At 45.2% G+C, this 12,083-nt stretch overlaps 1 protein-coding gene and 1 long non-coding RNA gene across 5 annotated transcripts in view; one reads left to right on the top strand and one right to left on the bottom strand.

Annotated features, from left to right (window-relative positions):
• Positions 1-2,298: 2,298 nt before the first annotated feature.
• LOC140712256 (uncharacterized) lies at positions 2,299-3,002 on the bottom strand. The gene is made up of 2 exons (XR_012093796.1): positions 2,910-3,002; positions 2,299-2,790 (listed from the first exon to the last, which is right to left on the bottom strand). It is a non-coding gene; the product is annotated as an uncharacterized lncRNA (long non-coding RNA).
• A 62-nt stretch (positions 3,003-3,064) lies between these two features.
• The window catches only part of ZNF143 (zinc finger protein 143), a 63,147-nt gene continuing 54,128 nt past the window's right edge, over positions 3,065-12,083 (top strand). For 2 of the 4 annotated variants that reach the window (XM_037999728.2, XM_037999729.2), the window contains exon 1: positions 3,154-3,257. Coding sequence is in view for 2 of the 4 variants with exons in the window: in XM_037999726.2 (XP_037855654.1) it covers positions 3,135-3,257 (123 nt within the window). In the remaining 2 variants the exon portion in view is untranslated. Of the gene's footprint in view, positions 3,258-12,083 lie in introns of all 4 variants that reach the window. The other 2 variants (XM_037999726.2, XM_037999725.2) reach the window with 2 other exon arrangements.

The raw sequence follows: 12,083 nt of genomic DNA, 5'->3' as shown, positions 1-12,083 counted from the left end.
TATTTAGTAGAGATGGGGTTTCACCATGTTGACCAGGCTGGTCATGAACTTCTGACCTCAGGTGATCTACCCTCCTTGGCCTCCCAAAATGCTGGGATTACAGGCGTGAACCACCGCACCCGGCCTTTTTTTTTTTTTAGATGGATTCTCACTGTGTCACCCAGGCTGGAGTGCAGTGGTGCTATCTTGGCTCACTGCAACCTCCGCCTCCGAGGTTCAAGCCATTCTCCTGCCTCAGCCTGCTGAGTAGCTGGGATTACAGGCGTCCACCACCACGCCTGGCTAATTTTTGTACTTTTAGTAGAGACAGGGTTCCACCACGTTGATCACGCTGGTCTCAAACTCCCGACCTTGTGATCAGCCCGCCTCGGCTTCCCAAAGTGCTGGGATTACAGGTGTGAGCCACCGTATCCAGCCTGAAATAATTGCTTTTAAGCTTAACTCATCGTTTATCTTTTTTCTATATATATAGGAAATATATATAATTTCTATATATGTATAGTAAACATATATACTACTTTAATGCTTATAGCATGGTATAAATATGCCAAACCAACCAACTCTCCAGTAAGTTTTGAGTTACTGAAAGAAGTGTTTTAGAAAATATGATCTTAAGACTTTTTGAAGGGGGCTAGAAATAAGTTACCTCTTATTTAGGAAGTTGGGGAAATTATTTAATTTCTGTATTTAAGAGCCTGGACTAATACTGATTGACAGGGAAACATTTTCAAGCCATTAATTTGACTGCATGTAACATGATATAAAGGAAGGGAGATGAATTGGAGAACATTTTAAGCTTATGAATGGCTCTTTGAATACTATGTACATTTGAACTCTGTTCTATAGTCACTGGTAAATACTATTAATACAAGGTTCCATTACCTGTGACAAATCAGAATTAGGTTTCTCTCTGAATCCAGTTAGAATTACAGCATCCTATCCACCACCACCATCACCGCGATTCAATTTTTACAACCACTCAGTAATTTCCAGGGACACAAAGATGTCCTGTAACTGTTATCTACAATAAGAGGGCGATTTAAAAATTCTTGAGATTCTGTATTACAGTGCTTGAATGAGTAGCCTACAGGCATGGGACTTAGTGGAACTGCATAAAAATATTCTGATTGGTTAAAAAACCCTTCTGATTAGAAAACACAGAAACATGTGGAAGGAATCGAAAGTATAAATTAAAACCGTTTGTTTTTCAGGTGAACGCTGTACTTCTCTGTAACAGAGAATGTATCCACTGGGTAGGAGACTGATTTAACTGAGCAAAATCCTCCCGTTAAAAGTAACCTAATCCTTTTTTTTTTTTTTTTTTGAGACGAAGTCTTGCTCTGTTGCCCACGATGGAGTGCAGTGACGCAATCTCAGCTCACTGCAAGCTCCGCCTCCTGGGTTCACGCCTCAGTCTCCCGAGTAGCGGGGATTACAGGCGCCCGCCACCACGCCCGGCTAGTTTTTTGTATTTTTAGTAGAGACAGGGTTTCACTGCGTTATCCAGGATGGTCTTGATCTCCCGACCTTGTGATCCGTCTGCCTCGGCCTCCCAAAGTGCTGGGATTACAGGCGTGAGCCTCCGCGCCCGGCCACCTAATCCATTTTGTATATGTGACACTTTTATTTTAAGGGCTTAAAAAGCAATCCAGGCCGGGCGGGATGCCACTGCATTCCAGTCTGGGCGACAGGGCGAGACTCCATCTCAAAAAAAAAAAAAAAAAAAAGTAATCCGGACGGATTTAAACTTCTTTATTAACAGAATATGTGTTCTAACAAAGCTTAAAGTCCTATTTTCTTTAGAATGGCGTCTAGGCCGCCATTACTCAACTATCCGTTGGTTAGGGTCCGCACCTCAAAGTAGACTTAATTGTAAATCAAAACATTTACTATCCACACTTAGAGGGCTATCTTTAACATCTTTTTTATTTATCCCCGTCCATTCGATAACCGTCTGAAATGCAAGACATTAAGTTGAACATCATCCAGATTTCTGTTTTTCTAAGCGGGATCCAAATCTTTCACAACAGGGTAGCCTCTCATTCTCTTGGTAGCTCAATTCTAACCCTGGCCTGGCCAACTTAAGACATTTTGAGTCTAATACACCCACCTCATCTTTAGTCGGCCGGGTGCGCCAAAGCAAATTTGTACTGAGTACCTTCGGAACTGACTAGTAAGTATATCCAACGGTTTAGAAAGGGCTGGGTTGAGAGCTACAAGAAGCATTACCACAACGGACACAACTAAGTTGTACCCATTCTTAGTAACTTTAGGGAACCAGACTGAATGCTTTTCCCATCCTTTTGAATTTCCTTTATTAGTTCGCGACACAAGTACATACAAAAGACCGTAGCGACACCATTTCTGATGCCTTCAAATTTTGAACCGAAACTACGTGAAAGCACAAAGCATCCGTGGTGTCTCCCAGCGGAATCCAAGACCCCCCAGCCGGTTGCCAAGCCGCCAGAATTTCAGCAGGAGAGGAAGGCTCACCCTCCCACCGCATGGCGATACCCCGGCGACTGGAGAAGCTCAGACAGGCTTGGAAGCCAATCTCCGGCATACAGCAGCTCTCGGGAATGCAGAGCCCTAGACCAAGACCAAGGGCCTCGGCCGGCACTGAGAGCCTCCAGGGAAAGGTCAGGTCTCTCATTCTGTCCTGTTCCACCCTTCGACTTCCCTCCCAGCGGGCTGCTATTCAGCATTCAGCAATCGCTAGGCAAAGCCCTTCTGGTCTGCAGAACGCACTCCGGCAAGCCCACCGGGAGAACCAAGGCCGACTCCTCGCCCCTGTGGGGAAAATGGCGCTCGTCACCCCTTCTCCCTCCCGGGTAATCACAAGGACCAGCCTCCCTCCCTCGCTACAAAATGGCGCCTCCCGCTGGGGCCCCAGAATCGGTGTAACTCACTAGTCAGTGAGGCGGTGTCCGTCTGGGATGAGCGGTTCTGTCAACCAGTCAGACACAGGAGTTTTGACTCTGCACTTTGCGCGAGCCACTCAGGGGCGGGTTGTAAAGTCAGGCTTGGCTGACGTCAGATGAGGGGGTGCGGCTAGGGCGGTTTTCTTTTGCGTCGACTAAACGTGGGCCAATGGAAAACCGGAAGCGTCCTGTGAGTGATGTAATGACAGCCCAATGGAAGCTGGGGGCGGGCCTCAGACACACTATGCGGGTTGCGGGGCCTGGGGGCCGGACGGCTGTTTCCTGTCCTGGTGCATGGTGGTCGGACGAAGGAATTGTTGGAAAATTTTCTCGGAGGTTCGTATATAAATGTGTTTTTACCCAGTGTGCATTATTCTCCGCCCGGCCGCCGCCCTCAGCGCGGCGGCGCGGGCCCGCTTGGGCCCGGGCTCCGGCTCCCGTTGCTCAGCCTCCGCCGCAGGCCTTGCCGATTCTATGGGCCGGCCGCAGTAGCGGCGTCTGGGCAGAAGCGGAGTTTATTAATAACCCGCGGCCGCCACTCTAGGCGGCGGAGCTTTTCTCGCTGAGGACTCAACCCCCCCCAAATCATCTCTGAGCGATACGCCCCGCCTGTTTCCCTCAGGGGACCGCCAAGGGGAGGGAGTGAAAGAGGGGAGGGTGGAGCCCTCGGGATCCTTGGCCGCATTTCTCGGCCTGACCTCCGCGCGGAGCGAGTCCCCAGGCGCCGCGAAGGCAGAGTTCCGCCGCCTGGGACGCCGGGCCCACGGGCGGCACCAGGCCGCAGCGGGGGCGCCGAGGACAAGTCTGGCCCAGGCCCTCCCAGCACCCCGCCTGCCGATCGCACGTAGCGGTTCCCTCCCATCCGTATCGTGGGCAGATTGTTTCCCCGACACCCTTTCTTTTATTTAAAAAAAAAAAAAAAAAATAGGTTACTGAGGTCTAACATCGAATATTAGAAATTTACAATTTTATCGTCCTTTTCTCCAGTTTTGGCCAAAAGAGTGAGCAAATCCTTATAAGTCGCTTTGAAACATTATTGTGGAACGTGAACCAGTTTTGATTCCTTCCCCTTTTGCTTTTGACATTTTTTTCCACACATAATAACGAAGTTAAAAAGAGGAAAGAAGAATACCATCGCCTGCCCATTTATTTGTTTAAAATCAACGTCAGCCTTTGCCTTGGAAGTGTCTAAATCAGCTGGTATAATCAAGTGAGGATGTGGGGAGAAATTGTAGGTTCGAGATTGTGGTCGGCTTTGTCCTGAATCTTATCAGAAGATACTTATGTTTTCCTGTAGTTGACAGAAAACGGTGCAGTATTTAATGTTTTTTCTTGCTGAGTATGTAGATCAAATTTACATTTAGTAAGAAAATATGTGACAAGGAGATCACTCAAAAGCACCCATAACATGCGTCGCTAATTTTATCCTGCGTATTTTGACTGTTTGGAAATTTTTTTTTGTCAATGTCCACTGTTTGGAAATTTCTGTGAGCAGTCAGCTCTCTACAGATATTTGAGTGTCTTTTTTTTCCTTTACAGAAGCCCCCCCTTTATTTTTTTAAAATAGCTTTATTGATGTAATTCACATACCTTGCAGTTCACCCATTTAAAATGTGTAATTAGGCCTGGGCAGCATAGGGAAACGGCCCTCCCCCGTTTCTACAAAAAAAACATTTTTTTTTAAGTCAGATCAGCGTGTGCCTGTAGTCCCAGGTTCTTGGAGGCAGAGGTGAGAGGATCACTTGAACCCAGGAGTTCCAGGCTACAGTGAGCCATGATTGTGCCACTGTACTCCTGTCTGGGTGACAGAGAAACCTGTCTCAAAAAGGAAAAAAAAAAAGTTATAATTAGTTTAATTTTAGCCTGGGCGTGGGGGCTCACACCTGTAATCCCAGCACTTTGGGAGGCCGAGGCGGGTGGATCACCTGAGGTGAGGAGTTTGAGACCAGCCTGGCCAACGTGGTGAAACCCCCTTCTCTACGAAAAATACAAAAATTAGCTGGGTGCGGTGGCAGGTGCCTATAATCCCAGCTGCTCGGGAGACTGAGGCAGGAGAATCGCTTGAACCCAGGAGGCGGAGGTTGCAGTGAGCCGAGGTTGCACTATTGCAATCCAGCGTGGACAACAAGAGTGAAACTCCATCTCAAAGATAAAGTTGAATTTTAACATATTCAGAGTTGCGCAACGATCACTACGATCAATTTTACAACATATTCATCACCCCCAAAAGAAGCTATACCCGTTAGCAGTTACTCCGCATTTCCTCTCATTCTCCCACCCCACTACTAGTTTGCATATTTGCCTGTTCTGGATATTTCACATAAATGGAATCATGTAGTATGTAGTCTTGTCTAGGGTCATTTATGTTATAATGTATCAATACTTTCTTTTTATTGCCAAATGATATTTCATTGTGTGAACATAGTACATTTTACTTATCCATTCGCTGTTGATGGACATTTGGGTTGTTTCCGCCCTTTGGCTATTATTCATAATGCTATGAACATTTGTACAAAAGTTTTCGTGTGGACATAGGTTTTCATTTCTCTTGAGAGTAGAATACCTAGGAATAGAATTGCTGGGTCATATAGTAACTCCGTTAAACTTCTTGAGGTACTCTAAAACTTTTTCAGTGTGGCTGCACCACCTTTACATTCCTACCAGCAATGTATAAAGGTTCCAGTTTCTCCACATCCTTACTAACACTTGTCATCATCAGTCTTTTTGATTATAGTTTTTCTAGTGTGAATGAAATGGTGTCTCTTGTAGGTTTGATTTGCATTTCCCTGACGGTTAATAATGTTGAGCATTTTTTCTATGCCTAGTGATCATTTATAATCATTGGAGAAATATCTGTTTGGATCCTTTACCGATTTTAAAGTTGAATTATTCATCTTATTATGACTGGGTTGTGAGAGTACTTTATATGCTCCAGATAGAAATCCCTTATCAGATACATGGTTTGCAAAATGTCCATAGTCCTTTCCTGTGTGTTTGGGATGTTGCTGTGAAGTAAGGGCTCATTGTGTTCTTCACGGAAATATAGCATGACTGTATTGAACTGTGCCTCTACTACATGGTTTTATTTTTAAAATAAAAAACCACTCCACCCTCATAGCATGGTTCCATTTCTGGAAGGTAAGCACTGAATTTTTAAATGTTCATGCAAGCATATACAGATATCTATATACATTTTTAAAAACATGAATGCAATCATATGGTATCTGCTCTTCTGCAACTTGCTTTTTCCCACTTACCATGTGTCTTGGACATATTTCTCACTGTTTCAGATAGATAGATCTCATTCTTTTAAATGCCTACATGTTTCGTTTAGGGATGCCGTGTGTGTGTGTGTGTGTGTGTGTGTGTGTGTGTATTTGTGTATAGATATTTTTTTAAAAATCAATTTTTTTTAAGAGACAGGGTCTCACTCTCACCCAGACTGGAGTGCAGTGGCATGATCTCAGCTCACTGTAGCCTCAACCTCCCTGGCACAAGCCATCGTCCCACCTCAGACTCCTGAGTAGCTAGGACTACAAGTGCACACCACCATGCCCAGCTAATTTTTAAAAAAATGTTTGTAGGCCGGGCGCGGTGGCTCACGCCTATAATCCCAGTACTTTGGGAGGCTGAGACGGGTGGATCACCTGAGGTCAGGAATTTGATACCAACCTGGCCAACATGGCAAAACCGTGTCTCTACTAAAAATATAAAACTTAGCCGAGCATGGTGGTCCATGCCTGTAATCCCAGCTACTCGGAGGCTGAAGCAGAAGAATCGCTTGAACCCAGGAGGCGGAGGTTGCAGTGAGCTGAGATTGCACTACTGCACTCCAGCCTGGGGGACAGAGCAAGATCTGTCTCAATCAGTCAAGCCATCAATCAATCAATCAATGGTGCCTGTTAATTACATAATAAGAATAATGCTCATGCCTGTAATCCCAGGACTTTGGGAGGCTGAGGCGGGTGGATCACAAGGTTGGGAGTTCAAGACCGGCCTGACCAACATGGTGAAATCTCATCTCTACTAAAAAAATACAAAAAATTAGCTGGGTGTGGTGGTGGTCACCTGTAATCCCAGCCACTCAGGAGGCTGAGGCAGGGGAATTGCTTGAACCCGGGAGGCTGAGGTTGCAGTTAGACAAGATCACGTCGCTGTGCTCCAGCCTGGGGGACAGAGGGAGACTCCGTCTCAAAAAAAAAAAAAAAAATACTGGGAGACTCCGTCTCAAAAAAAAAAAAAAAAATACTAAATGGCCTGTAAGGGTAACTAATTTGTTAAATGTGAGTTAAAAGTGATCAATTTTTGACAACTTAGGAAAATTTATAGAAATGAAAAAAGCTGAATACAAAATGTTATCTGTATGATAATTATGCTGTAAAAATTATGTATGTGTGTGGCTAGCAAGGCTAGAGAATAAAACCAGGAAAATTGAAAATGTTTGATTTGTTAAGCTATTGGGACTTATTATTTTATTTATTTTATTTGTTTTGAGATGGGATCTTACTCTGTCACCCAGGCTGGGGTTCAGTGGTATGATCTCAGCTCACTGCAACCTCCACCTCCCGGGTTCAAATGATTCCCCTACCTCAGCCTCCCAAGTAGCTGGGATTACAGACGTGCACCAGCACGCCCAGCTAATTTTTTAAAATTTTAGTAGAGACAGGGTTTCAGCATGTTGGCCAGGCTGGTCTTGAAGTCCTGACCTTGTGAGCCACTGTGCCTGGCTGGGACTTATCTTTATTTATTTATTTATTTTTTCTGAGATGGAGTCTCACTCTGTCGCCCGGGCTGGAGTGCAGTGGCATGATCTCGGCTTACTGCGAGCTCCCCCTCCCAGGTTCACATCATTCTCCTGTCTCAGCCTCCTGAGTAGCTGAGACTACAGGTGCCTGCCACCACACCTGGCTAATTTTTTTTTTTTTTTTTTTGTAATTTTTTTAGAGACAGGGTTTCACCGTGTTAGCCAGGATGGTCTTGATCTCCTGACCTCGTGATCTGCCCGTCTTGGCCTCCCAAAGGACTTATTAAGTTTTAAATTTATATTACAATATTGTGTGCAAGGAAAAGTTTTGTTTTTTGTTTTTTGTTTTTTTGCTTTTGGGAGGATTTCTCTCTGTTTCCCAGGCAGGAGTGCAGTGGCACAATCACAGCTCAGTGCAACCTGTACCTCCCAGGCCCAAGTGATCCTCTTTCCTCCTCAGCCTGCCAAGTAGCTTGGTATTACAGGTCCAAGCCACTATGTCTGGTTAATTTTTTTTTTTTTTTTTTTTTTGAGATGGAGTTCGCCCAGGCTGGAGTGCAGTGGTAGATCTCGGCTCACTGCATCCTGCAACTCCCAGGTTCAAGTGATTCTCCTTCCTTAGCCTCCTGAGTAGCTGGGATTACAGGCACCCGCCACCACACTTGGCTAATTTTTGTATTTTTAGTAGAGACAGGGTTTCACCTAGTTAGCCAGGCTGGTCTCGAACTCCTGACCTCAGGTGATCCACCCACCTCAGCCTCCCAAAGTGCTGGGATTACAGACGTGAGCTACCAGGCTTGGCCTAATTTTTTTCTTTTTTTTTTTTTTGAGACGGAGTCTTGCTCTTGTTGCCTAGGCTGGAGTGCAGTGACACAATCTCGGCTCACTGCAACCTACGTCTTCCGGATTCAAGTGATTCTCCTGCCTCAGCCTCCCAAGTAGCTGGGATTGCAGTCATCTGTCACCACGCCCGGCTAATTTTTGTATTTTTAGTAGTGACTGGGTTTCACCACGTTGGCCAGGGTGGTCTCAAACTCCTGACCTTAGGTGATCCACCCACCACGGCCTCCCAAAGTACTGGGATTACAGATGTGAGCCACTATGCCCAGCATAATTTTTTTCTTTTTTCAGTAGAGACAGGGTTTCACTGTGTTGCCCGGGCTGGTCTTGAACTCCTGGCCTCAAGCCGTCTTCCCTCCTTGGCCTTCCCAGGTGCTGCAATTACAGGTGTGAGCCACCATGCCCAGCCTGCAAGGAAAATTTTAGTGGTCTACAAAACACGGTAAAATAGCTGACAGTGTTACTAGACTGAAACGATGAGAACATGGCGCAGACAGATTACTGTAATACTTTTAAATATTACAATAGGGTAATACTCTTAAGTGAGAGGATGAAAAAGAAGTTTTTTTTTTTTTTTTTTTGAGATAGAGTTTCACTCTGTTGCTCAGACTGGAGTGCAGTGGCACGATCTTGGCTCACTGCTGCCTCCACCCCCCGGGTTCAAGTGATTCTCCTGCCTCAGCCCCCAGAGTAGCTGGGATTATAGGCACCCATCACCATACCCGGCTGATTTTCTTGTATTTTTAGTAGAGACAGGGTTTTGCCATGTTGGCCAGGCCGTTCTCAAACTCCTGACTTCAGGTGATCCACCAGCCTCACCCTCCCAAAGTGCTGGAATTATAGGTGTGAGCCACCATGCCCGACAACAAAAATTTTGAAGAGTAAAACTCATGGTTGGCTGGTGCAATGGCTCATGCACTTTGGGAAGCTAAGGTGGGTGGATCGTGAGGTCAGGAGTTCAAGACCAGCCTGGCCAGCATGGTGAAAACCCTTCTCTACTAAAAATACAAAAAATTAGCTGGGCATGGTGGTGTGCGCCTGTAACACCAGTTTACGAAGTTTAAGAGAAGTGTTTTTTGTTCTTTTGCACATCAATGTTTCAGTTAAGATCAAACCATCACCAAACTGGGCATAGCTAATGACTAGACCTAGATGTTCATTTCTAAATTCTTGTCACTGCTCTCAGCTCTTTTCTGTCAGGTATTTTTAGCTTTAAGCCTAGCAGGCCCTATCTCTGTTGTCACTTCAAAGGTATCAGGCTGTACCTACCTGCCAGTCAGTTTCATATATTCAGTTTTGGAATAGTCCTGGAACTGCATAAAGCCTTCAAGTTTCAACATTTCACCCATCCAGTAGGATATTCTACTGCCCCAGTTAAAATTGGCAGTATAAACTCTTTCCCCATACTTTAACCCTTAGCATCTTATGGAGTCTGTGAGAACTTTGTCTTATTTGCCAGCACATTCTAATTACTTTTTACTTCACTAAATGATGTTTATTTAATGGAACATGCTTAGACTCTGGCTATATTTAAATATAACTCAACACTGGGTGTGACTTATTTCTATAATCCCAGCTACTCAGGAGGCTGAGGCAAGAGAATCACATGAGCCCAAGAATTTGAGGTTGCAGGGTCCTGCCACTGCAGTCCAGCGTGGGGGACACAGTGAGACTCGACTCTCAAATATATATCATATATATTCTGGGTGCAGTGGCTCACCCTTGTAATCCCAGTACTTTGGGAGGCTAAGGCATGCAGATCACTTGAGGTCAGAAGTTTGACACCAGCCTGGCCAATATGGTGAAACCCCACCTCTACTAAAAATACAAAAACGAGCCAGGTGTGGTGGCACACACCTGTAATCCTAGCTACTTGAGAGGCTGAGGCATGAGAATCTCTTGAACCTGGGAGGTGGAGGTTGCAGTGAGCTGAGATCACGCCATTGCGTTCTAGCCTTGGCTACAGTGAGACACTGTCTCAAAAAAAAAAAAAAAAAAAAGGTGGAGTAATGCAGTATTTGTCTTTTTGTGACTGAAAATTAGCCTATGCTAATTTTATACTCAGCAGGGGTCTTTTTCTTTTTTACCTCCCCCACGCCCCGAGACGGAGTTTCGCTCTTGTTGCCCAGCCTGGAGTGCAGTGTTGTGATCTCGGCTCACTGCAGCCTCTGCCTCCCGGGTTCAGGCAGTTCTCCTGCCTCAGCCTCCCAAGTAGCTGGGATTACAGGCGTGCACTACCACGCCCGGCTAATTTTTGTATTTTTGATAGTGACGGGGTTTCACCTTGTTGATCAGGCTGGTATTGAACTCCTGACCTCAGGTGATCCATCCACCCTGGCCTCCCAAAGTGCTGGGATTACAGGTGCGAGCCGCTGCACGCAGCCCACGAGTCTTAACAGTAGGGTACTGGTGTTACTTTGAGTTTTCTCTGTCAGCCTTTGGAGGTGCCAAGGAAATGACGTTTCAGCTTGTTCTGTGAACAGTTATAGATTATGGATCCTTTTGTACCTAAAAGGTCACCCCTTAACGTTTTATTTTTTTTCTTTAAATGTGCGTGCCACCACATCCAACTAATTTTTTTGTATTAGTAGAGACAGGGTTTCACCATGTTGGCCAGGCTAGTCTCAAACTCCTGACCTCAGGTGATCCATCTGCCTTGGCCTTTCAAAGTGCTGTGAATTCAGGTGTGAGCCACTGCGCCCAGCCTTGACTGACTTTTATCATAGCACTGATACCTTTTTGTGTATCTGAACAGTAGTTCCCACTTTTGGTCTAATGAGGGTACAGTTCATAGTATTTCCAAGACAAATTTCTTCAAACAATCCTAAACGTAAAATGAATTACATATTATTACTACTATCTGTGTATTGCTCTTTTATTTATTTATTTATTTACTTATTTATTTTTTGAGAAGGAGTTTCACTCTTGTAGCCCAGACTGGAGTGCAATGGCACGATCTCAGCTCACTGCAACCTCCGCCTCCTGGGTTCAAGTGATTCTCCTGCCTCAGCCTCCTGAGTAGCTTAGGATTACAGGCTTGCACCACCATGCTCAGCTAATTTTTTTTGTAGTTTTAGTAGAGACAGGGTTTCACCATGTTGGCCAGGCTAGCCTTGAACTCCTGACCTCAGGCGATCCACCCACCTGGGCCTCCCAAAGTGCTGGGGTTACAGGCGTGAGCCACCACGCCCATCCTGCTTTTTAAAATATTGATGCTGAGTCAGATCTTTGGACCTGGAAAGGTCATCCTCAAGACATCTGGTTCAGTTCCCTGGCCCAAGGCAGCTAAATTATCCTAGCTACTGTTTGAGGTAAATCAAGGTATACAGAGGTAAGGAGACCTGGAGGTAGAAGGGAAGAAGGAGGTTGTGTTGGTGATTGGTAGAAGAGTTGCCCATTCATCCACTTATTCAATACTTATTGTACTTCTACTATGGGCCAAGCACTTTTTAGGCACTAGAGCAAACAAAAATCTCTGTCCATTCTCATGGAAGGGGAAATAGATAAACTAAATAAGTAAATACATGTAATTTGTCAAATAATAAGTACTGTGCAGAAATATGGAGGGGGAAAAAAGG

The sequence above is a fragment of the Chlorocebus sabaeus genome, chromosome 1, assembly GCF_047675955.1.
Source record: "Chlorocebus sabaeus isolate Y175 chromosome 1, mChlSab1.0.hap1, whole genome shotgun sequence".
In the NCBI taxonomy this organism is placed as follows: Eukaryota; Metazoa; Chordata; class Mammalia; order Primates; family Cercopithecidae; genus Chlorocebus; species Chlorocebus sabaeus.
The sequence above is the reverse complement of the archived record's forward strand: the minus strand, read 5'-3'. Positions and strand labels throughout refer to the sequence as shown.